Source organism: Cebus imitator, unplaced genomic scaffold (genome assembly GCF_001604975.1).
Source record: "Cebus imitator isolate Cc_AM_T3 unplaced genomic scaffold, Cebus_imitator-1.0 Scaffold18, whole genome shotgun sequence".
NCBI lineage: Eukaryota > Metazoa > Chordata > Mammalia > Primates > Cebidae > Cebus > Cebus imitator.
This window is the reverse complement of record NW_016107333.1, coordinates 10559699-10585982: the sequence shown is the minus strand read 5'-3', so window position 1 is coordinate 10585982 and position 26284 is coordinate 10559699. Positions and strand designations below refer to the sequence as shown.

General features: G+C 46.8%; 2 protein-coding genes across 5 annotated transcripts in view; one reads left to right on the top strand and one right to left on the bottom strand.

Moving 5' to 3' along the window:
- Positions 1–8877: 8877 nt before the first annotated feature.
- ZCCHC3 (zinc finger CCHC-type containing 3) lies at positions 8878–11673 on the bottom strand. Its single transcript, XM_017515153.1, has one exon. The coding sequence runs from the start codon at positions 11567–11569 to the stop codon at positions 10355–10357; it is 1215 nt and encodes a 404-aa protein (XP_017370642.1). The 5' UTR covers positions 11570–11673; the 3' UTR covers positions 8878–10354.
- Positions 11674–19587: 7914 nt separating this feature from the next.
- The window catches only part of CUNH20orf96 (chromosome unknown C20orf96 homolog), a 23002-nt gene continuing 16305 nt past the window's right edge, over positions 19588–26284 (top strand). For 2 of the 4 annotated variants that reach the window (XM_037733492.1, XM_017515130.2), the window contains exons 1-3: positions 22159–22341; positions 22639–22687; positions 23284–23401. In XM_037733492.1, coding sequence (XP_037589420.1) covers positions 22322–22341; positions 22639–22687; positions 23284–23401 — 187 coding nt within the window. In that variant the 5' untranslated portion in view covers positions 22159–22321. Of the gene's footprint in view, positions 19752–22158; positions 22342–22490; positions 22688–23283; positions 23402–26284 lie in introns of those variants that run through there. The other 2 variants (XM_037733498.1, XM_017515140.2) reach the window with 2 other exon arrangements.

Here is a 26284-nt window from a genome sequence, read left to right as displayed (position 1 = left end):
GTGAGTTAGCTATTTATTTATTTATGGGAAAACTAAAAGAGTGAGTTAGCTATTTATTTATTTATTTTAAGATGGAGTCTTGCTCTTGTTGCCCAGGCTGGAGTGCAATGGTGCAATCTTTGCTCACTGCAACCTCCGCCTCCTAGGTTCAAGGGATTCCCCTGTCTCAGCCTCCTGAGTGGCTGAGATTACACACATGTGCTACCACACCCAGCTAATTTTCATATTTTCAGTAGAGACAGGTGTTTTGCCCTGTTGGCCAGACTGGTCTCGAACTCCTGACCTCAAGTGATCCACCCACTTCAGCCTCCCAAAGTGCTGGGATTACAGGCATGAGCCACCGCGCCCGGCCAGACTGAGTTAGCTTTTAAAAGATGAATGAATAAGTCCTGCAGTATACAGTCAATGACAGGGTGCTAAGGTATGTTAAGTATATTAAAGAAGGACAAGTAGACACATGTCCTAATCTGTAACCTCAGCCAAGTAATTCTAGAGCATGCATGCAACAAATACTTATTAGGCTTTACACTGTGCCAGGCACAATGCTAATTGCTGAAGCTATAACCATGAGCAAAAGAGACTGGTTCCTGCCCTCAGGGAGCTCAAAGTTGAGAGGCAGAGGCAGATAGTAATCAAACCATGGCACAAATAAGTGTATCACTGCACTGGAGTAACTGCTGAAAGGAGAGGCCAGGGAGGTAGGGGATGGTGTAAGAGGATCTGATACAGGACATTAGGGTAGGCTCTAGTTTGGAAGCAGCATTAGAGCTGAGTGCCCCAGGCAGGTAAGTGTTGACCATGTGTAGGGGAGGAAGATGTCTGCTTTCAGGAATGACCAGCTGAGAAGAAGGGGAAGCCAAGTCAGGGTAAGGGGGAGAAGCCCGACCAGAGACGAGGCCCAGAGGAGGCAGGGCTGGTGAGGCAGGCCCTGGTGACTGCCAGGGATGACACAAAATCTTTGAAGGTCTTTAAGCAGGGAGGTAATGTGATCCAATTTTGTTTTGGGGTGGAGTCCATGGTTGGAAGGAGGAGGAGCCTGGAAGGAGGGAGACCAGTGTGTTGTCTACTATAGAATTTCTTAAACTCTTCCATCAAATTTCTTATTTTTAATTTTTATTTTATTTTATTTTTAGAGACAGGTCTCACTCTGTGGCCCAGGCTGGAGTGCAGTGGTGCCATCACGGCTCACTGTGGCTTCAACCTCAATGATCCTCCTGTTTCAGCCTCCCAAGCAGCTGGCACAGGCACATGCTACCACACCCAGCAATTTTTTTTTTTTTTTTTTTTTTTTTTTTTTTTTTTTTGAGAGACAGGGTCTCCTACCTGTGTTGTCCGGGCTGCCCTCAAACTCCTGGCAAGCAATCCTCCTGCCTTGGCTTCCCAAAGTGTTGGAGTTACAGGTGTGAGCCACTATGCCTGGCCTTTATTTTTTTAAAGATAGAGGAAATGGACTCCTGTCTCTGCAAAGTGTGTAGGAATTTCGTTGAAGTCTTATGATTTGCATTTATTTTTGTTGTTAAAAGTTGTTTCTGGGCCGGGCACGGTGGCTCACGCCTGTAATCCCAGCACTTTGGGAGGCCAAGGTGGGTGGATCACCTGAGGTGGGAGTTCGAGACCAGCCTGGCCAACATGGAGAAACTCCATCTCTACTAAAAAAACAAAATTAGTCGGGCACAGTGGTGCATGCCTGTAATCCCAGCTACTGGAGAGGCTGAGGCAGGAGAATGACTTGAACGCAGGAGGTGGAGGTTTCGGTGAGCTGAGCTCGTGCCATTGAGCTCCAGCCTGGGCAACAACAGTGAAACTCCATCTAGAAAAAAAAAAAATCGTTTCTGTTGTTAGAGATTTTTATTTATTTATTTATTTTTTTGAGATGGAGTCTTGCTCTGTAGCCCAGGCTGGAGTGCAGTGGCATGATATTGGATCACTGCAACCTCCGCCTCCTGGGTTCAAGCGATTCTCCTGCCTCAGTCCCCCGAGTCGCTGGGACTAAATTCGAGTGTCACCATGCCCCACTAAGTTTTTGTAGTTTTAGTAGAGACAGAGTTTCACTGCATTAGCCAGGATGGTCTAGATCTCCTGACCTTGTGATCCACCCGCCTCGGCCTCCCAAAGTGCTGGGATTACAGGCATGAACCACTGTGCCTGGCCTGAAATATTTTCTTTAAAAGCAGGCATATACAGTGGAAACTAAACTTTCCTTTTATCCCAAACCCCAAATATCCAGTTCTCCAGAGTTACAAATTACAATTTCATTAATATCTTTCCAGAGTTATTCTGTACATAAATAAGCATATGTATATATATATATATATATTTTCTTTTTTTAAATCTTTCCAATGGTGCTGAGCATATGTATGTATTTATTCCAACATTAAAAATGTAAACTGTAGGATGCCATATCTTGCTTTTTTTCATTTTATAATGTGTCTTAGAGATTATTCCATATTAATACATATAAGTTGTTCTGTGCACACCATAGTCCCAGCTACTAGGGAGGCTGAGGCAGATAGATTGCTATGTTGCCCAGGAGTTTGAGTCCAGCCTTGGCAACATAGCAAGACCCTGTCTATAAAAAAAATAAAAATAAATAGTTCTTGGGCTGGGTGCAGTGGCTTACACCTGTAATCCTAACATTCTGAGAAGCTAAGGCAGGAGGATCACTTGAGGCCAGGAGTTCAAGACCAGCCTGGCCAACATATTGAAATGGTTTAAAGAGAAAAAAAGAAAAGAAAAAGAAAAAAAATTAGCTGGGTGGGGTGGTGTGTGCCTGTAGTCTCAGTTACTAGGGAGGCTGGGGCAGAAGGATTGCTTGAGCCCAGGAGTTGGAGGCTGCAATGAGCCATGCAGTGAACCACCGCACTCCAGCCTGGGTAACAGAGTGAGACCCTGCCTCAAAAACAAAGTTTGTTTTATTTAAAACTGCAAAGTTTACATTCTGTTCCATAATATATCTGTGTTTATTTTCTTGTACCATGTCCTACCCCAAATCTTAGCCACATTGACAAGCCTGCAAATGGGGCTGTATCTATCAGTGCCTTTGTACGTGTTTGGTACACTCCCGTGGAACCCCCACCCTCAACTCAGTATGATCTGACCCTTCCTCACTCTTAGCTTGGTCCTTTTATTTATTTATTTTGAGATGGACTCTTGCTCTGTTGCCCAGGCTGGAGTACAGTGTGGTGAAATCTCGGCTCACTGCAACCTCTGCCTCCCCGTGAAGCAGGAAATGTTCCCTTGTCCCCATCGCAGGGTGTGTGACAGGGGGAGTGGCTTGCTTCTTCAGTGCCCTCCTGCTCAAACCTCTAGGAGGGCACACAGATGGGCAGGCTGTGGGGCTCTGATCCCACGGCAGTGTCCTGTGGTGGATGATCACAGCTCCTAAACCCCAGTGGGCGTGTGCTACCTAAGATTTTAGTTTTGCCGTCTTTGTGTTAACCAGCTCAGTTAGACCCTCTACCTTGTTGCAAGGACAGGGGGCTTTCCGTATTCCAGGTACTTGCCTTGGTATACCAGAAGAATCGGATCACACCTGGGCTTGGAGAATGAGTGCAAGGTTTTGTTGAGTGGAGGTAGCTCTCAGCAGGTGGGGGAAGCCAGAAGGGGAGGGGGTGGAAAGGTTTTCCCCTGGAGTCGAACTGCTCAGTGGCCCAGGTTCTCCTCCGACTGCCCCAGCCAAACTCTGCATAGTTCTGCTGGTCCACGGCCTGCAGCGTGCTGGTGTGCCGGTACCTGTCGGTGCATTCCTCTCGACGTCCAGCCGCTTCTGTGTTCCTCCACTGATGTGCTCCTCTAGACATCCAGCTGCCTGTGTGTCTGCCTGCTAGGGTCTCGGGGTTTTCCATAGGCACAGGATGAGGGCGTGGCAGGCCAGGGTGGTCTTGGGAAATGCAACTTTTGGGCAGGAAAACAAAAATGCTTGTTCTCACCTAGGTCCTTTGGCACAGGCTAGGGTGGAGCCCTAGCCAGGGATCACGCCCTTCCCCCCTCTTCCGTATAATTTAAAGGGACCACGCCCTTCCCTTCCCAGCACTCCCCTTCTTGCATCACCAGGTTCAAGCAATTCTGCTTTAGCCTCCCGAGTAGCTGGGACTACAGGCGCATGCCACCACGCCTGGCTTATTTTTTTTGCTTTTTGTTTTAGTAGAGACAGGGATTCACCGTGTTAGCCAGGCTGGTCTCGAACTCCTGACCTCAAGTGATCCACTTGCCTTGGCCTCCCAAAGTGCAAGAATTATAGGCGTGAAGCATTGCTCCCGGCCCCTTAGCTTGGTCTTGTACCACTCCATACTCCCAGCCGTTCAGTAGTCTTTCTGGTTGCTCTTTGTCAGCCGGAACTAAAGTTGACATAAAAGGATGTAATGGGCAATCGGGTTGAGAGTAAGGTTGGAAAGGAGTCCAGCAGCCTCTTGTGAAAGGGATTGAGTACCAGGCTGAGTTCCAAGGGCAGGAGAGAGTCCCAGAGGATGTGACATGGGAATAAAATGGTCAGCGTGCCAGACTGACATCTTAGAAAGAACATTTGCTCCTTAATCTGCCCCATCACTTTCCTCTAAAAGGCCCTTATTGATAACCTCCACACTACTCAATCCCATGGGCACAGCTCCAATCTCAACGGACATTTCTTTCTTTCTTTCTTTCTTTTCTTTTTTTCTTTTTGAGGCAGAGTCTCACTCTTGTCACCCAGGCTGGAGTGCAGTGGTGCAATCTCAGCTCACTGCAACCTCTGCCTCCCTGGTTCAAGCGATTCTCTTGCCTCAGCCTCCCAAGTAGCTGGGACTACAGGCACCCACCACCATACCCAGCTAATTTTTCTATTTTTAGTAGAGGCGGGGTTTCGCCATATTAGCCAGGCTGGTCTCGAACTCTGACCTTGTGATCTGCCTGCCTTGGCCTCCCAAAGTGCTGGGATTACAGACGTGAGCCACCGTACCTGGCCTCAATTGACGTTTCTTAGAGTCGATTTTACTTGATCTGTTGCAGCCCTCAACACAGTTGTTAACCCCTCCCACCTGAAATGTCCTCCCTTGGTTTATGTCTCTACACATTCGTGTTTTGCTTCTCCCTTTCTGGCTCTCCCTTATTAGCTTTTCACCATCTCCTTTTCTATGTCAGAGTTGCTCAAGGCACAATCTCGATGGGTCTAATCTTTCCTTCTGCTTTCTTCTTGATCCATTTGGAGAGTGTGAGATCAGTTTAATGGGTCATATAAGCATTGACACAAGGATGAAGCAATAGAATAGAAAATGTCAAGGTACATCATTGCACAGGGCAAATATTGTTTGAGGAAGCTTATTTCAGATTTAGATATAAATACACACATGCATATGTATGATGGCTGCAATGTAAAATATATATCTTACTGTGGGATGTGGTGAAACAGTTTGAAAGCCACTGCTATACAACTCCTCTGTTTATTTCTCAAGGCCAGAATTCTCCTAGGAATGTAAGATCTGTGTGTATCCAACCGCCTACTCCACATCTCCTCTTAGATATTCTCTATGGAGACCTTAAACTCAGTACATCCAAAAATCAAATTCAAGTCCTTCAGCCTAAACTTGGATTTTCCCCTCTGTTTTGCATCTCAGGGGAAAGCCCCACCATCCATCCAATTGCAGAAGCTAGAAACCTGGGCATCATCCTTGGTACTGAAACTTCTCCCAGCCCATATCAAATATCGTTCCAAATCTTGTTGACTTAAGCTCCAAAAGATCTCTTTACCCTGCTGTTTCTTTCCGTCCATCTCCACCTCCCGTGCCTAAGATGTCCTCATCTCTCAACTGGGTCAACTATACTGTATTTCCACTTGGGCTCTCCTCTAACCCAGTCTCCACCAACTATCCTGAATGATATTTGTAAAACATCACCCTAATCATGTTACTCTCTTGCTTACAAGTCCTTCAGTGGCTTATCGTTCTTAGACCTACATTTTAACATGGCCTACCAGATGCCCCCAAGATCTCTAGCCATATCTTATAACATCATCTCCTCCCATTCTCTGCATAGCAGTCACATTTGTTGTGCTGGAGAGTCTTTTGAAAGACAATACCCATCCTCATTCTATGTGCCTTCCTATGCTACAGATGCTAGAAAGCTAAAACATCTCCTAACTCCCTTGCAGCTAGGGCTCTAGCACTTAAGTGTATTTGCATAAAAGACAGAAGGGAGGCAGTAGTAAGTAAGCCAGATGGTTTGGGCTGTTTTAACTTGTAAACATGGTTGCGGACACAGTAGTGCACAGTCCCTGGCTGTGAAAGGCAGGGAAAGGACTTGGCATTTCACTGTCTCGCCAGTGGCATTGGCAATGACTTTCTGATTCCAGGATCCTGTCTTTGGGTGGCAGCTTCTCCACTGTGTCCTTATACTCAGCCTTTCCAGTGGTGGCCTCCTGGCTTCTGTCTTTCTGACTGTGAGAGGTAGTAAATCCCCTGGCAGGTCAGCTCTGTGGTGTTCTGGGAGTCATTTCTAATACCCAGCCTAGGGACCACCATTTTCTTCAATAGCCAGACTAGTTTCTGTTTCTAAGCTCAGACTGATAGGCTGGATTTCATTTAGTCTTTAGAAGTAGTCATGCCTCCTCCCACTATAGGGTTGTCTTACTTGCCATCCCTTAACCCCCAGCCCCATATCTCTAGATGAACTCCCTTATATGCCCTTTCCATCTCAGTTCAAACATTTTCTCTGGGAAGTCATCCCTGACCCTTAAGACTGGATCAGCTTTCCTTGTTAAACAGGGATCTCACCCGTATGTTTCTTCTGATGCATCATCACTGTCTGTAATTATGTACTTGTGTAACTCTAGAATCTGAGCCCCAGGGACCTGATTATCTTGCTCAATGCTGTGTTCCATTGCTTAGAAGAGGCCCCTAAAGAGTTGGTGCTTAAGAGGCATGTGTTGAAAGAATGAATGGAATGGAGGAGGCCAAATTGGAGGCTCTGAAGACAAAACCCACGTTCTTAAATATGGTTGGTAAGCCGGTGACACCTTTTCTTGGCGTTTTCCCCCAACCACATCTTCCCCTGACTCTTCGGCCAGCCTGAACATGCTGTGTGCTCTCTGGCCTCCAGGTCTCTTCATTTGTTATTTCTGCTGCTGGGGTGTCTCTTTCCTCTTAGCCTGGTTCTTACTCATCTTGCAAGTTTCAGTCATCTGATGCTGCCCATCAGAATTTTCTCTTCTAGGGAAATCTTTACTTCAGAGAATTCTATACAGGATAAATGTTGGCTGGACATGGTGGCTCATGCCTGTAATCCCAGCACTTTGAGAGGCTGAGGCGAGTGGATCACCTGAGGTCAGGAGTTTAAGACCAGCCTAGCCAAAATGGCGAAACCCCGTCTCTGCTAAAAAATACAAAAATTAACTGAGTACAGTGGCAGGTGCCTGTAATCCAGCTACTCGGGAGGCTGAGGCAAGAGAATCACTTGAACCTGGGATCACGCTACTGCACTCCAACAACAGAATGAGACTGTCTCAAAAATATATATATATTGTTAAATAGATTGTAAACATTGTCTGCTATTACTTGTCTGTACCTTCCATTTCGAGTGCACTGTTTTGTTTAAGGCAGCCTACGCAGAGGGCCTTGCATGGGGCCCAGCTCTGATGCCCTCAGTATTTGTTGAAGTTAAATGAATCAATGTCCTCTAGTCAACCATCCTCAGTCTGGGCATCTCTGCACGCTTTCCAGGAGCCCATAAACAGTGAAGAATTGTAATTTGAGGGCTGCTTGATCAGGAAAAGGAAAGGAAGCTGGGGGAGGTTTGTTCAGCTCCAACCCTTGGCTGTCCCTGAACCGCCAGGCAGGAGGCCTTGAAGCAGATCCTGTGGGGGATGGGCAGGGAAACAGTTTCTTCCTCTGCTCTCTCCTGGAGAGTCCAGGGATGGGGCCAGGAGAGGGAAGGTTCTTTCCACGAGGCTCCTTGGCACAGTGCCTGCTTTGAGGAATGGGGTGGAGAACAGGGTGAATGCAGGCTTTCTCCTGGCCCCTGGCCTCCAGCTCTGTGAGGAGGAGGGAAACTGCTGGCAAAGAAGGGAAAGAGGGATGGGAGGGAGGGAAAGGAGAGGGTCTGCTTGCTTTGGGAGTCAAGGTGAGGGGCTGAACTGGCTCTGAAAGACAGGATTCCCAACAGCCTACCAGGTGCCAACTGCAGATCAGCTCTGGAAATATTCTCAAATCACTGAGTCAGAGAGTCAATATTCTGGGAACGTTAACTCTTAGGATCAGATCATTCTAACATCTCCAGCTGGAAAATCCTTCAGAGGGTTGAGTCTGGGGTCTGCAGGTTACTGGACCCAAAGTCAAGACCTTGACCCTATTCTGCCTGCAGGCCCAGTCTCCATGGGGCTAGCTTGGAGAAATGTCAGCTCCCTGGACCCCCCCCCCTTCTCTCTTCCACAACAGCTGAAAGAAATGGCATTATTCTAGAACCCAAGAACACTTTGCATCCCATCCAAGGCGCTTACAATAACAGAAAGATGAGGAAGCCAGCATACCACCTCCCTCTTTCCCACAGGTCTGTAATCTCCCTGAGGGCAGAGTTCAGCTCGTACATCTTATACTCCTTTAAACGGTGGTCTCAAACCTGGCTGCCCATCAAAATTGCTTGAGGATAATTAACTAAAATGTTTCATTTCCTCTAACAGTGATTCTGTTTTCTTGGAGCAGTGTTAGGACTTTAAACCCGTTTTAACAGTGTGCTAAGTGATTGTGATGCAAAGGGACCCGCTCAACATTGTAGGTGCTAAGTGTTGCCTGCAGGGGTGGGAAAAGTAATTAGCAGGGTAAACAAATGGAGTGTAGGGAAGTGGTACTGAACTAAGATCTGGATCTGGGTAACTCTGCATCTAACACTTTGAAAGGATATAGTGCACCAGTGTTAGCAATACAAAAGATAAATATTTATTCAGAACAAAACTTTTAACAATCAATTTTACATTCTAAGCCACAAGGAAATAGCAAAACATATAGCAAAGGAAAAGCAAACACCAAAAGAAAAGCAGTGTACTGTCTTTTCTACTTGATAACACTTAGTTGACCTCTCGCTTGGCCGATCTCCCAAGTACATTTTAGAGTTAACAGCTCACTCATAATTTTGGGTTAAAATCCATCTTTCTCCTGAGGGTCAGGAGTTGCAGATGAGCTCCAGCTAGCTGCTTCTCTAGGGTTCCTAGCTATTGAGGCTAAGGTGCAAATGTAAACCTTTGGTAGGTTTCTTTACACAGGGGCAGCCCCCATTTCTCACTGGTGGCAATGAATGGGGAAGGGGAGGGCCTCCAAAGGACCTGACACTCTTTAATCCAGAAGTGGTGCCCCAGGGAGCAACGAATGCACCCTGGAGTTCGTTCCTTGGTCCATTCTGTATCTCCCAAGTATTCAATAGCCCCTCCTTAAAACCTTCTCTATCTGCTCCCTCCTCCAGATGATTTCTCAGCATTCCTCTGGGCTCATCCTCTGGAGAGATCAGACTTTCTGGGCCCTCAAGTGTTGAGGAAATTGTTGTGAAGTGTGAGAGGTAGTGGAATGAGCACCGGGCTTGGGGTCAGGGGACTCTATTATAGGCTGGCTCTGGCACCAGACAGCTAGGTGATTTTGACCCAGTCATTTAACCTGTTTGGGCCTGTTTCATCTGCTGGAAAACCAGGGAACTGGTCTAAACCAACTCTCAGGTTCTTTCCAGCAGGAATATTCTAGATTCCATGATTCTATGAAAAAAAGGCTTCTGAGCCACCAAAAGAGCTGTCATGAAGTCCATGCATATTTATGCCATAAGAGAGGCCCTTGGCCACCATTCAGAGCTTATTGATTCATATTATATACACTTCTAACAACACTGGTTTCACAAATTCTCAGACCACGTAGATTAAAAGCAGCAAATTAAATGAGGGAGGGGAAGAGCTGCAAAAGGTAGACACTCTGATAGAAGCCACAGTCAACAATGTTTTCAATTCAACACTGATGGTGTGTCTACCACGTGTTGGGCCCCGTACCTAGTGCTGGGGCATAAAGATGAGCAAGGCAGCCCAAAAGGTGAAAAATCCAGGGGAAGACAAGGTATTGGGGGGGCGGGGGAAGGGAGAAAAAGTACAAGAAACAAAAACGAAAATAAAATTTTTTAAAGGGAAGGGCAACACATCTGCACGCTACAGTTCTCCGCAGTCGTTATTGATGACAGAGTCACCAATTCAGAACAGGCTGAAATGGAGTAAACTCGGTTTATGAAGGCATAGAGAGATGTCTCTTGTAGGTTTTAAAAAGGTCTCCTTCAAAAACGATAAAAAATGGTTTAAAAAAAAGTTTTGGCACTTAAGAGGGGTAAGCTGGCTGTGTGTTCACCCTGGCAGGCAGGAGAGTGCTTAGTGCCCGGCCACGCCGGTTAGCTGAGCTGCCATGGAATTGTGAACTGCTTTGGGACACTGGGCAAAGGCGTGTCCTCGCTTGCCACAGAGGTTGCACACGATGCCCTTCCGGCAGTAAGGGCTCAGGTGCCCCTCCTCCCCGCACCTGAAACACCTGTCCTGCGTGCAGTTGCCGCTCATGTGGGTCCGGGAACCACATTTAAAGCATGTCTTGGGCTGCCCCTTGTACCAGCTGTAGCCCCTCTCTGCCCCCAGGAAGAAGGCCCCTGGCAGGTGCCTGACCCCGCCCTCCCCCTGGCGCAGCTCGATCTCGCACTTGTACTCCCCGGTCCAGATGCCAAACCTGTCGGTCACTTTCACCGGCACGGCCAGAACGTCGCAGTGGCGCTTAAGCCAGGTCACAATGTCCTCCACGTCCACAGTCTCGTTCCGGAAAAGGATGAAGAGCGTCTTCAAGCTGGACTTGCTCCGCCCCAGCACCACAAAGTTCTCCCAGCAGTCCTCCTGCTCGCGCTTCTCCTCGTAGATGCGTAGAAACAGGGCCAACTTCTCCGCTGAGCGGAAACTCACGTCGAATTCGCGGCTGCCCGGGATCTGGATGACCGCGTAGATGTCGCTCGGGTCCATGCCGATGGAGCGCAGGATAAGCGCTCCCACCACGAAGTCCCGGGTCGGGCAGGCACCCTCGTCTCCCTGGAAACAGATGCGGACGAGGAAGCGACCCTTGCCCGGGCCCGCCGTCGCGGGCTCGTCCTGGAGGGGCCGCTCCACAGCCTCCTCGGCCTCGCCGGGCCTGGCTGGGGTCGCCATGGCCGCCGCCGCCACCGCCACCGCCTCCGCCTTCTTCCTCCTGCCCGCCTCCGCAGCGCCCTTCTTCTTGCGGGAGTCAGCCGCCTCGCCGGCCGGATCTCTCCGGCGGCCCTTCGGGTCCCCGCGGCCGGCCGGGGGAAAGTCGCCGAGGTCCGGCGTCGCCAGGCCCGCGTTGCCGCCGAGCCCGCCACCCCCGCTGCCGCCGCTTTCCTCCTCCCGCCGCGGCGGCCGCGGCTCGCGGAACTCGCCTTTCTTCTCGGCTAGATTCTTCACCACCTGGGCCCAGCCCATCTTCTCGCGGCCGCCGTCGGCCTCCTCACCCCGGGCTGCAGGCCGCGCGGGGGGCAGGAGTTGCGGCCGCCCCCGTTTCCTCTCTTCCTCCGCGCCGCCGCCGGTGGCCATTTTACCTCCTTCCCAGCATTCTCCACTCGCTCCCGCAGCCAAAGGGCGCCCATCGCGCGCGCCCGCCCGCCGGGGCTGTGGGGGTTTGGCTTTTCTTTTTCTTTCTTTTTTTTTTTTTTTTTTTTTTTTTTTTTTTTTTTTTGAAATTCGACGCTACTCTTCCCCGCCACCCCCTCAAAGGTATTCACTTGCTGCTCACATTGGCCAGCGACGGCTCTGCGCCGCCTGGTAACGGCTGACCCTCTCTTCCGCCAGCGCTCGCTCCAACCCCACCTCCGCCCGCAGCGGGATGGGGAGCCCGGAGGCTTCCCTTTCCCGGGCCCGAGTTTGGCAGCCTCGGCCTCGCTCTCGAGGATTTGGCATTTCGCAAGTGATGCTCGATGATTTCATGCGCGCAGCTTTACTAACGGCCCGCAGCCCACAGGCGGGACGGAGTTCAGGAACATCTCTCCCATTTAGTTGCTTTCTTCTTTGTACCGTTTATGTTGAAAAAGCAAACACAATAACAAATTAAAACTTAGCTTTCCCTTTCCGCAGAACTGACTGCCATGCATTTTTTTTTTTTTGACGTCGGATTATGAACATTTTCAAGCAGAAAAGTTGAAAGTTTGACAGTGAACATTTTATCATTAACTCTTTATCATTAAAATTTTACTCTGGCACCCTGCACCTTGATCCCTTCATCGGTCTTTATTTTTTTATACATTTCCAAGTAAGTCATATTGCATTCTTTTTATTTTTATTTTGAAAAGCCCTCCCGTCGTACTTAGGATGAAGTGTGAGTGCTTCTTAAGTTCCCAGTACTGTATTAAGCCCACTTCAGACTTTATTACATGGAATCTTCCAAAAACGATGCTGTAATTATGCCCATTTTACAGATAAGGAGGCAGGAATTAAATCACTTGGCGGAGTTAACAAGTATAGGTAGCTTATATTTCTTTCTTTATTTTGCTTTTTTCTTGAGATGAAGTCTCGCTGTCACCAGACTGGAGTGCAATGGCGCCATCTCGGCTCACTGCAACCTCCGCCTCAGGTTCAAATGATTCTCCTGCCTCAACCTTTCCAGTAGCTGGGACTACAGGCGTGTGCCACCACGCCCAGCTAATTTTTGCATTTTTAGTAGAGACGGGGTTGCACTATGTTGGCCAGGATGGTCTCGATCTCTTGACCTCCTGATCTGCCCGCCTTGGCCCCCCAAAGTGCTGGGATTACAGGCATGAACCACCGTACCCGGCCTGGTAGCTTGTATTTCTTTAACCACTTTATTTCTGACTCTGTGGATCAAGAACTGTGCATCAGACTCTAGGAAACCTTGTTAACAGGCAGATTCCCTTCACCCCAACTCCTGGTATTGGTCTCAGGGCAGCCATCATCCCTGACTCTTGTGCCATTTGCACCTTCCAGTCCTCTCACTTTATATCCTCAGACACGCTTTCCTTCATCCCTTCTCAGCCACGCATTCCCATGATCATACTGGGAACCTTGCCATTACCAGAAGCATCAAAGTCTTAGATTCACATATTTCTTTGTTATTCTTTCTACTTGTCTGGCCAAGTTTCACCATGAGATGAATATTTACAAAACCAAACAATATATGTATTTTAAACAATCTCTTCCATTCCTCTTACCTTAAGCCCTTACTCCAGGGTAACTATCACATAATCAAATATCTGCAAGGGTCAGGCAGGTACCTTAAGTAGAATATATATTGGGTGAACTGGAGATTGCATATTGTATCTGAAGGGGCAACTGCTAGTCAACTATAGCTGATTATTCCTCTCCAGAAGTGAGGGTCCACTGTGGGTGGATTTTCCCATTTCCAGCAAGAAACCTGAACTTCAATTTGTCTCTCTCTCTTCTTCTTTTTTTTCTTTTGAGACGGAGTTTTACTCTTGTTGCCCAGGCTGGAGTACAGTAGCATGATCTCGGTTCACTGCAACCTCTGCCTCTTGGGTTCAAGCGATTCTCTTGCCGCAGCCTCCCTAGTAGCTGGGATTACAGGCATGCACACCACTCCCGGCTAATTTTTCTTTTCTATTTATTTATTTATTTACCATTTATTTATTTATTTATTTATTAGTAGAGATGGGTTTTCTCCATGTTGGGTCAGGCTTGTCTCCAGCTTCCGACCTCAGGTGATCCACCCACCTCAGCCTCCCAAAGTGCTGGAATTATAGGCATAAGCCACTGCGGCTGGCCAGTTTCCTTTTTTCATGGAAACATTCTTCTCTCTTTTTCGTCTTAAGATAGTCTCAGCTGTATTTGGATCCTCCATATAAATTTCACAACCTGCCTACTAAGTTCCATGAAACCATGAAATCTTAATTGGAGTTGCATTGCATTTGTACAGAATTACCACTTTATAACACCGAATCTGTCCATCAGTGACTCCACTTGATTTCCCACTTATTTAGGTCTTATTTTATGAATTTTAATAGAATATTACAGTTTTCTACATAAAGGTCTGACATACTTTTGGGGATTTATTCCAAGTCACCCCATGGTTTGACTGCTGTTATAAATGCAATTATTGTAAATTAGAAGTTACATATTGTTTGTGGGTGTTGTTTAGAGGGAACATGATTGGATTTTGTGTACTGACCCCATATCCAGCAACAAAGCTGAAGCCTTAAAAAATTTCCAGTAGTTTTTGGAATCTCTTTATCTTTTTATGTCGCCAGTCATATTGTTTGTGAATAATGAAGGTGTTGTCTCTTTTTTCAGATCTTACACGTTTTCTTGTCTTACTGTGCTTGTCAGGAACTCTCACATGATCAATGTATTTTGAGCCTTTTTGTTTTGTGTCTGACTTTAAAGGCATCTGTTTGTATTTTGAAAAGATTTGATTTGTGGATTAGGTTTTGGCTCCACGGCCAATTTTACTAATTATATCTTCTATTGTAAGATTTCACTGGTATGTGTAGGGAGATCCTTTCGATCAGTTTCATCTTTTCCAGGTCAAATTTTGCAGAGATTATTAAATCAGGAGCTACAGGGGCCAGGCATGTACCCTACAAGGAAAGCAGTCCAGATGGGCACTGAGGCCATATGAAGAGGGCAGGCTTTATTCACTTCTGGCAGATTATTGTCACAGAGGGACACAGGCCCAGTGTTGCCAGATGTCTGCTCTTCTAAAAAAGATTGGAAATCCAGCGTTTGGCTGCCTGGAATAAGGCCTGAGCTCAGTGGCTCACTGAGCTCTAGATGTGAGGGTCTGGAGTGTCTCTTGTGAGGCTTCTTCTCTCTTTATGTTCTTCTGTCTTTAGTGTGCCGGCTTCCACCTGTATTCCTCTTTAGCATTTCTATCTCCTTTTCTTCCCTCAAACCTGACATCCACTCTTTTGGCAAATCCTGATGGCGGTTATTCCAAAATATACCCCCAAACTGACCACTCTTACCTGTTCTCCAAGTCACTATCGTGTAAACTGCTTAGAACATGCCTGGCTTGGGCACGGTGGCTCACGCCTGTAATCCCAGCCCTTTGGGAGGCTGAAGGGGGCAGATCATGAGGTTAGGAGATGGAGACCATCCTGGCCAATATGGTGAAACCTCGTCTCTACTAAAATACAAAAATTCAGCCAGGCATGGTGGTGCACGCCTGTAGTCCCAGCTACTCAGGGGAATCGCTTTAACCCAAGAGGTGGAGATTGCAGTGAGCCGAAATTGCACTAGTGTACTCCAGCCTGGCGACAGAGCAAGACACCATCTAAGAGAGAAAAAAAAAAAAAATATATATATATATATATATATATATGCCTGGCTCATTCTAGTTAAAAAATAACAGGACAGACAAATGTGTGCAGAATGGGCCTGGCCAACTAGTTTGCTACCTTTGGCTTAGGCCCAATTATCCTCACTTTACAAAGGAGGTAACTGAGGCTCAGAGAGGTGAAGGGATTTGTCTCAGAAGCATCTGTGAGGTCTTGATAACTGGGCCATGTATTACTCCCTGGCTTCACAGACGATTGCTGTGAAGACAACACAATTGGCCAGGCGAGGTGGCTTATGCTAGTAAGCCCAGCACTTTGGGATGCCAAGGAGGGAGAATCGCTTAAGCCCATGAGTTTGAGACCATCCTGGGTAACATAGTAAGACTTCGTCTCTACAGAAAATTTAAAAAAATTAGCCAGGTATGGTGACATACACCTATAGTCCCTGCTACTTTGGAGGCTGAGGTGGGAGGATCACTTGAGCCTGGGAGGTTGAGGCTGCAGTGAGCCGTGATCCTGCCATTATACTCCAGAGTGAGACCCTGTTAAAAAAAAAAAAAAGTAAAAGGCAACACAATTGCTCAGTGCTCTATAAGCACTTAGCTGATTTTTGATGTTTGAATTGTTAAGAAGCTTGGCTAAGCGCAGTGGCTCATGCCTGTTGTCTTAGCATTTTGGGATGCTGAAGCAGGCAGATCACTTGAGTCTGGGAGTTTGTAGACCAGCCTGGGCAACATGGTGAAACCCCATCTATACCAAAAAGAACAAAACAATTGGCCAGGTCTACAGGCTTGTGCCACCGTGGCCAGCCAATTTTTTATCTTATTTTTTATAGAGAAGCAATCTCTCTATGTTGCCCAGCCTGATCTTGAACTCCTGGCCTCAAGCAAATCCTCCTGCTTTGGCCTCCCAAAGTGTTGGGATTACAGGTATGAGCCACCATACCCGGCCTAGTTAAGCTTTAAAACAAACCAGTAAAGTAAACTGTTTTTGTTTTATTGTTCCTATTTTACTGATAAATACATTGAGGTTCAGAGAGGTGGAGCAATTTAAGGGTAAGCTAGGATTAGAATCCTGACTCATGTTTCACCCACGGTATTCTATTCCTCTCCAATAGAATTGTCTTTTGTGAGTGTTGCTGCTTCTCATTGATTTCCTTCTCACTCAAGTAGTATGCCAATAGCATGGGTGTCTCCACTCCCTGGGCTATAACTGCCTCTGCATGCCTACTCTCTGGCATTGTGATCATGACCCAGAGGAAGGAGATACTGGCCTTTCCAAGGCCAGGATGCAGTGGGGCCACATGTGTGTGTTGCTCCTTGGCTATTTGCAATAGTTGTTAGAAAGCAAGTCTGCAAATTGCAATCTCTTCGCCCAAGGGCAGTAGAGCCAGCTGACCTAGGAGACAGAAGGAGGTGAGGCCAAGGGAAGAAGGAAGCACTTGACTGTCAGCGTCTGGCCTGGATCAGCATTGTCCCAACCCACTGGGAATGAGAAGCTGGTGGAGTCCGTGAAGGAGACATCATCAGAAGTCCAGTATTACATCCATGTGGGTAAATTCTTTGACATTTTTTTCTGGGACCCTTCTTGGCACCGGACTTGGCAGGTGCATGTGCATGGGGAGGGAGCTGGATCACAGTAACAAGAACATCTCCTGTGATTGCAGTGGCTTCTACCTGACTCAGCAGACCCTGCTGGCAAAAGAGAACCTTGTTAACTGTGGCTTGGTGTCCAAGCTGATTGGTTTTCAAGGTGCTCGGCTGCAGATGCCAAGTCTAGTTCATCAGCATAAAGCAAATCCTGCCAGGCTGTGCACACTTATTCTGGCTCTTCAGGACCACTTGACCAAGTTTGTTTTACATCCGCTGACCTCTAGGTGCATCCAGGAGGACATCCTGTAGGACATATTCACTGTTTAGGACCCCCAGTGTCTTGCAGACACCATTGAGGGGTATTTCTTCATCCAGATTGTCGAGGAGGTAACACAGCTAAAGATGGTCCATGAACAGGGTCAGAGCTCTGTTGTGGGAGTCAATGGCATCATGCAGACTGTATTAGTTTCCTAGGTCTGCTACAACAACATACTATAAACCAGGGGTTCCCAATACCTGGGTCTGCCCATTAGGAACCGGGCCACACAGCAGGAGGTGAGCGGCAGGCAAGTGAGCATTACGACCGACCCGAGCTCCACTTCCTGTCAGATCAGCAGTGACATTAGACTCTCATAGGAGTGGAACCCTATTGTGAACTGTACATGCGAGGGATCTAGGTTGCATGCACCCAATGATAATTTAATACCTGATGATCTAAGGTGGAACAGTTTCATCTCGAAACCACCCTCAGCCCTGTCCATGGAAAAATTGTCTTCTGTGAAACCAGTTCCTGGTCCCAAAAAGATTGGGAACCGCTGCTATAAACTGAGTGGTTTAAAATAACAGGAACTTATTATCTCACAGTTCCTGAGGCTAAAAGTCTGAAATCTAGGTGTCAGCAGGGCCGCGTTCTCTCTGAAGGCTCTAGGGGAAAATCTGTTCCACGGCTTTCCGTTAATTTCTGGTGTGATTCTTCCAACTCAGCATCCTGAGTAACTGGGACTACAGGCACACACCACCACGCCTGGCTAACTTTTGTATTTTTAGTAGAGATGGGGTTTCACCATGTTGGCCAGGCTGGTCTTGAACTCCTGACCTCATGATCTGTCTGCCTTGGCCTCCTAAAGTGCTGGGATTACAGGTGTGAGCCCCCACACCTGGCCAGGATCTTGTTATGTTGAGTGTGGCAGGTGTCTTCACAAGAACCATGGCATCTTACCCAGTGACAACAATAGGGATTGTGGGTTTAGGATGGTGTGCACATTTGCCAAAAAGCCAGCACATCAAATGACATGGATGGAAGCCCGAGACTTCCTGCTCAGCCGAGTCCACCTCTCAGCAAGATGTTGATGCAATCAGAGCCCAGGTTGCTATTTCTGAGCCTGGAGCCAAGCAGACCTGAGAGGCCCTCGGTCACATTCATCACCTCACATGCGCAGGCAGGAAAGGCCAGCTCGTCTTGCCCACCTATCCTGGGGGCAGGAGGTTCCATTAGGTGTTGATGAACACAGAAATGCTACCTGGACAGGTGTAAGTGCAAGTGGACCCCATCTTATTCAATCCCAGTTCCAACAGCTTTGTTACAAGTGATTTTCAGTGGTCCCTCAAGTGTGTTTTGGCTTTGATTAAACTGGCAAATGTTTTTGTGTATTTATTTTAAAATTTGAAGTGGGAGGCAGTAATATTACTGACTGAGCACCTGAGATGTGGGGCGCGGGCAGCTCTCAGTGGATGTCCATGCTGGGTCCGCATGTCTGATGAGGAAGGCTGTGTGACAGGGGTCAAGCTCTTCTTTGTATTAATCAAGGTACAGGCTAAGCTACTCTACCAAAGGGACTCTCAAATACAGGGTCTCAGACAAGTTGGAGGTTTATTTCTCTTTGATTAAGTAGCTCGGAATTTGGTAGGCAGTAAGGACAGGCAGGTGACTCTGTCCTGCAAGGTTGTCAGGGACCTGGGTTCCTTCTATCTTGTTGTTCCTCCACATGTAGATTTCAGTAAAATGCTTTCGGTCTGCAAGTGCCAGAAAACTCGACTCAAATTTGCTCATGCAGTAATATGATTTCTTATTTAATCTCAGGTAATTTCTAGATAGGTGACAGGTTAATTTAATCGATTAATTTTTTTAGAGATAGAATCTCACCCTGTTGCTCAGGCTGGTGTGCGATGGCACAATCATAGCTCATTGTAGCCTCAAACACATGGACTCAAGCAGTCCTCCCACTATAGCCTGCCAAGTAGCTGGGACTAAGGTATACATCACTGTATCTGGCTAATTAAAACAAAAAAAATTTTTTTTCCCTGAGATGCAGTCTCGCTATGATGCCAAGACTAATCTCAAACCCCTGGCCTCAAGCAATCCTCCTATCTTAGCCTCCCAAGTAGCTGGTATTATAGGCACATACCATTGTGCCAGGCTAGGGTTAGATAATTTAATGGCTCAACAGTGCTATCAAGGAAGAGGGTTTTTTCTCTTCCATTTTCCTCTCTACCATTCACAATATATCCTCTTTGGCCAGCTCCCTTCACAGTTCCTCGATTCCAGGAATCCCACACAGATATGACAATGTCTACGAGCAGATGAAGGAATGTTTTTCTGCAATGTCTTTTTTTTAAAAGTGTGATGAAAACCTTTCCCAAAAGCCTCTGAGTAGATTTCTCATTCGTCTCCCTGGCCAGACTTTCATCACGTGTCTATGACTAGACCTCTGACTGGGAATGGAAATTGGCCTACCAAAGTCCAGCCTCAAACCAGTCATGACTACTGGAGCTGGGACTAGGACTAGGGCTGGGTTTGGGGCCTGCCTCCCTTAAGGCAAGTGCATACATGGACAAGATCAGCATCCAGTAGCTGGGATGACAGGGAGGAAAGGCTGTTGAGTAAGTCACTGCCTGGGTCTGTCATGTATTGCTATCTTTTACTTAGCTTTTTTTTTTTTTGAGACAGAGTTTCCCTATTGTTGCCCAGGCTGGTGTGCAATGGCACAATCTTGGCTCACTGGAACCTCGGCTTCCCCGGTTCAAGTGATTCTCCTGCCTCAGCCTCTGGAGTAGCTGGAATTATAGGCATCTGCCACCACGCCCTGCCAACTTTTTGTATTTTTAGTAGAGATAGGGTTTCACCATGTTGGCCAGGCTGGTCTTGAACACCTGATCTCAAATGATCCACCTGCCTCAGCCTCCCAAAGTGCTGGGATTACAGGCGTGAGCCATCACGCCTGACCTTTATCTTGTACTTTATTTTTCTTGAGATGGAGTCTTGCTCTGTTGCCAGGCTAGAGTGCAATGGCACGATCTTGGCTCACTGAAACCTTTGCCTCCCAGGCTCAAGTGACTCTCCTGCCTCAGCCTCCAGAGTAGTTGGGACTAAAGGCATGCACCAGCATGCCCAGCTAATTTTTGTATTTTTGGTAAAGATGGGGTTTCACCAGGTTGGCCAGGATGGTCTCGATCTCTTTACCTCATGATCTGCCTGCCTTGGCCTCCCAAAGTGGTGGGATTACAGGTGTGAGCCACTGTGCCCCGCTATCTTTTACTTTAATGGTTTCCTGGTACAGTTTCCCAGAAAGAGTATTGTCATACAGTGTGCTCTGCAAATGAGGGTACCCAACATAGTGATTCCCTCAGCTCTAGGTGCAGCCAGGAGGGACCTGGATAGCCAGAGCACCCAGTCTAATTGCTTTTATCTTAGCAGCTGCTTCTATTTACTACAGTGCATTTAAAAACATTCTCCTGTGATTTTTAAGAGGCAGAAAATGTTGGGAGCTCTGGTGTGGTATTCTATAGTAATTTCCCCCTATTGAAGTTTAAGTGATTTCCAATTATTTGCTCCCTCCCAATTATCTTTCAAACTGGAATTCACTTTTAAATCTATGCTCTATCTAGCAAATTTGGTGTGTAGAAAGAATTGGTGTAGGTCAAGGGTGGGAGTTACTACTTTAGCTGGGGCACAAAAGGAAAGAGGGTTGTGTGTGTATGAGTGTGTGTGTGTGTGTGTGTGTGTGTGTGTTCCTATTCCAGATATATGTTGAAGTTATTGCAACAGGATCTGCTGATGGATGTGGGATGAGAGATGAATTAAGGATGATTTCAAGAAGAGAATTTCCCCATTTTGAGTTCAGGAAAAAGGTTTCTGGAAAAATACTGCACATTAGAGTAGCTTATAAGGGGACCGAGTAGGCAGTTAGATGTATATAGCTGGAATTCAGGGGCAAGCTGGAGACGTGAGTCTGAGAGGCATCTGGGTACAGATGTTATTCAAAACCATGAGACTGGAAGGGAGAAGGCTGGGACTGAGCCCTGGGACACCACAATGGTAAAGGGAGAAGAGGAGGAACCAGCAAAGGAGACTGAAAGGAGGCAGGAAGCAACTCAAGAGTGGTTTCCTGGATACTAAGTTAAGAAAGTGTTTCAGGGGAGGGAGTGATCTGTTGGGTCACATGCTGCAGACAGGCCAAATAAGGAGAGGACCTAGAAGACACCATGGGGTTTAGCAAAGTGGAGGTCACCAATGATGTTGACAAGGGCAGTTTCAGTGGAGAGTGAAAGCTCGATTTAGTGGAGGGCAAAAATTGGGAAACAGTAGGGAAACCTCTCTAGGAGTTTTGCTTTAAAATGAAGCAGAAATGGGAGCTGGCTGGAGGGGAAGTGGTTTGTTTGTTTATTTATTTAGAGACAGGGTCTTGCTCTGTCACCCAGGCTGGAATGCAGTGGCTGGATCATGCCTCGCTGCAGCCTCGACCTTCCTGGCTCAAGTGATCTTCCCCCTCTAGCCTCCCAAAGTGCTGCGATTATAGGCATGAGCCTCCGTGCCGGGCTGTGGTCAATCTTTCTAAATAGAAGAAACTTAAACAAATGTTGGTATACGGATGATACAAAGGAGAGGGAAAAGAGGATGACGTAGGAGAAAACGGGGAAAACTGCTCGGCCAATATCTTTGAGAAAATGAGAGCATAGGATTCAGTGCATACATGTAGGAATTGGTCTTAGTAGGCAGTTTATACGTAGGTACAGGAGGGAGGCAAGTAGGCGAGTAAATGGTGCTGTCAACTTGTGGGTTTACTGATTCCCACAATTTTCTTGGTAAAATTGGAAGCAAAGTCGTTAGCCAAGAGTGAGGATGGCGAAGGAAGTGATGAAGGTTTAATGAGAATGGAGAAATATAATATGTTAGGATTATAGGCCGAACAAACTGAAGGGAATTCTATACCAAATTGAAAAGCGGGCCGAGCTAGATTTTGCCTTGAGAGGTTAGTCCCTCTAGGCGCTCGGTAGCTGGCGTCGCGTTTCCTTGGAGACCGAGACACTAGCAAAAGCATCGGGTCTCGGGAAGTTTAAGTGGCCTGGGTTACCGCGCGATCTACACTGAGACAAGGAAGTTGGAAAAGCCGCGTAGGCGTTCTAGAAGATCAGGGTCTCACAGACTCGCAACTTCTTTTCCATTTTCCCCAATGGCGCATGTCTTACAAAAGTAGGTAAAAAAGAGCATTGGCGGCGGGGCGGAGTGCGCATGCGTATTTCCCACCCCGCCGCTGCCCCGCCCTTGCCTTGAGTTCGACCTGATCCCGCCCTCGCCATGAGGTCTTCTGACCCCCGCCCTCTTCCCGCCCTCATGTCCTTGGCCCCGCCCCACTCCCCGGGCGTTACTGTGCTGGGTGAACTATTGTGGAGTTTGGTGTTCGAGACTCCAATCCTGTTTCAAGTTTGCTGCTTGCAGCCCCTTGGACTGGGAATAATGGAAGTTCTTACCCTCCCCAACTCTTTCCAGACCCAAGCACTCTGGGACTTACTCCACAGTCCACGAGTTCCAGGTTAAGGTGAGTCTTGGGGGTCTAGGGCTGGGGTGGGAGGCTCACTGGCCCTGCAGTCCACCTGCCCTCCACTGTCACTGTCGTGACTGCTCCGCGGATATAGGCTGGAGACCTGAATTCCAGTCCCAGCCGGGTGACACTTTGCTGTGGGACCCAGAGCACGCCTCAGAACCTAATTTTTCTCCTCTGACTGTCTTATCAGAATGTAAGGGTATATTACATTGTTCTCTTATTTATCTGATTGCTACTCTGGTTTCCTGAGGGTGGATGTTGGGTCTTTTCCATGCCTTCTGTTTCTTACAGTTCTTAGCACCTCACAGCCTGGATGTGCTTAGTAAATTCTGGCTGGCTGATAAAAAAAAAAAAAAAAAAAAAGTGATAGCTAACATTTATGGAGCACTCACCACATGTTTCATAAATATCATCTATCAGAATTCTTGTTCCAACCCACAGAAGTAGGTTTTATTATTAGATCCACTTTACAGATGAGAAAATTGAGGCCCAGAGAGGTAAAGTCACTTGTTTGAGGTAACAGATACCTGAAAAGGGTAGAGCTGGGATATTAACTCACAGTGCTATGTCACTGATTATATATTTTGTAGGATTATGTACTATGGCAGCAGTCCAAACAGAAAACCAAGCCATCTACTCTGCCTCCGGTCCGACAAGCCAACAGCCTTAAAACAAGCAAAATGAGGACTTTGACTAGGGTCCAACCAGGTGGGCAGAGGCACTTGGGAGCTGGTGTGGGGCTTGGAGATAGGATAGAGTGGCTGCTCTTGGCTTTTGGGGACACCATCCATATTAGGGTAGGCTAACTGATGTAATAATGCCCAAATTGCAAGTGTTAATACAGAAGTTTATATCTCATTTATGTCACAGTGCATTTGTGGATCTGAGGAAGGTGACATTATGTTCCATACGGTCATTCAGGGATCCAGGTTCCTTTGACCTTGTGGCTCTGATATTTTGTAAGGTCTTGCTGGATACTTTTGCATCCCGCTGGCAGAGAGGGAAGAGAGAGAACAAGAACATGGAAAATTATGTGGGCATTTTTGGGGAAGGTCCAAATTTGAAGTGGCAAATGTTACTCCTACTCATGTTTCAGGGGCCATAATTTAGCCACACGACCTCTGCTAACCACAAGGGAAGGTGGAAAATGTAGTGCATCTGTGTTTCCAGGAGAAAAAGAAAACAGGGTTTGGTGAACTCATAGAATAATCTCTGCTGCATCATTATCATGCTTTCCAGGGGAGTTCTGAGGCCTTCAGGCTCAGGCAGACATGGGGTCAGATTTTGGCTCTGCCATTTACTCACTTGGAAAAATCATTCATCTCTCTAAGCCTTGGTTTTCTCATTTATGAAATGGGGACACTAATACCGCATAGAATTGTTGTGAGAATTAATAACAAATATTTAATATTTCTTTGGTATCCTGAAATGAGCTTCATAGACAGTATAGCATACTTATGTATATACCTATGTATAAAATCAATCACATCACCTCATTGCCTCCAAGTCAGTAATGTTAGATCAGCTCCCCTGTGGGCAACACTCACATCCAAAAAGGATATGGGAGAGTAGAAGTGCCAGGTTGCCCTGCATCTCACCACGTTGTTTTACCTCACTGATGCTGGGTGGGGATAGAGGCTCAGGTTCCCACCAGGCTCTACTGACATAGGTAGGCTGGGGGAGGGGAGCAATGAAGCCCAGAGGTGATGAGTCCCACCTCATGATACTTCCTGAAATCTTGTCACTGCTGGACCCTGTTGACACTACCCTAGAGAGAGAGTCAGAGCACTGCCTTCTTCTGCCAGGTGGGGAGAAGACGACCTCCCCACTCATCCCTGCCAGCCCTATCCTAATTGGGGAATCAGCATCACCAAGCAGGGAATGAAAGATCAGCTCCCTGCTGGACACTGCCAGCACTTCCCAGTGACAGAAAGGGAATAAATCCATACAAATATTCTCAATGGGTTTTTCAGAAAGGGGAAAAAAATTTCAGTGGAGAAAGAAAGCCTTTTCCATGGGTGGCACTGGAGCAATTGGACATCTATAGGCAAAAAATAAAAATGAAACTTGATTCAAGTTTAACAGCAAATATAAAAATTATCTCAAAGATAAAATAGAAATTAAATGTGAAAAACTTTTAGAAGAAAACAGGAGAGAAAAGTCTTTGGGGCATAGGGCCAAGTGAAGAGTTCTTAGGTATCACACCAAAAGCTTGATCCATAAAAGAAAAATGGATGAACTGGACTGCATCAAAATTAAAAGTTTTGTTCTGTGAAAGACTTTTCTCTTTTCTTTTTCTTTTCTTTTCTTTTTCTTTTTTTTTTTTTTTTGAGACAGAGTCTCGCTCTGTTGCCCAGGCTGGAGTGCAGTGGCGTGATCTCGGTTTCCTGCAGACTCTTCCTCCTGGGTTTAAGTGATTCTCCTGCCTCAGCCTCCTGAGTAGCTGAGACAACAGGCGTGTGCCACCACACCTGGCTAATTTTTGTATTTTTAACAGAGACAGGGTTTCACTATGTTGGCCAGGCTGGTCTCAAACTTATGACCTGAAATAATCCGCCTGCCTCAGCTTCCCAAAGTGCTGGGTCTATAGGTGTAAGCCACTGCACCCAGCCTTGTAAAAGGCCTTTTTAAGAGGATGAAAAGACAAGCTATAGACTTGGAGAAATCAGATTGTGCACAATTGCTTGTGCGAAGGTGAAACGATACAGCCACTCTGGAAACCAGTATGGCAGTTTCTAAAGACATTAAACATGCACCGCCTAGCAATCTGAGCCAGCAGTTTTATTCTTAGGTGTTTATTCCAGAGAAATGAAAACTTGTATTTACACAAAAGCTAGTGTGCGAATGTTCACAGCAGCCTCGTTCATAATATCTCAAAACTTGAAACTACCTGAAGTCCCTCATGGGTGAGTGTTTAAACAAGCTAGGTTGCATCCATACCATGGAAAACTATTCAGCAATAAACCGGAAAGAACTATTGATATATTCAACAATTTGGATGAATCTCCAGAGAATTATGCCAAGTTAAAAAAAAAAAAGCCAATCTCAACAGTTACATACTGCATGATTCCATGTATATAACATTGTGGGAATCACAAAAATTACAGAAATGCTGAACAGATTAGTGATTGCAGGGGTTAGGGACAGAGTTGTGAGGAGGGTGGTAAGGGGAAGGAAGTGGGTGTGGTTGTAAAAGGCAACAGGCAGGATACTTGTGGTTATGGAAAAGTTCTGTATCTTGCCCATCTTAATGTCAACATCCTTGTTGTGATATTGTACTGTACTTTTGCAGGATGTTGCCATTGGGAGAAACTGGGTAAAGGGCACATAGACTCCCTTTGATTTGTTTCCTTTCTTTCTTTCCTCCCTGCCTCCCTCCCTCCCTCTCTCCCTTCCTTCCTTTCTTTTCTTTCTTTTTCTTTCTTTTTTTTTGAGACTCTGTCACCCAGGCTGGAGTGCAGTGGTGTGATCTCAGCTCATTGCAACCTCCGCGTCCTGGGTTCAAGCAATTCTTCTGCCTCAGCCTCCCAAGTAGCTGGGATTACAGGCACCCACCACCACGCCTGGCTAATTTTTGTGTTTTTAGTAGAG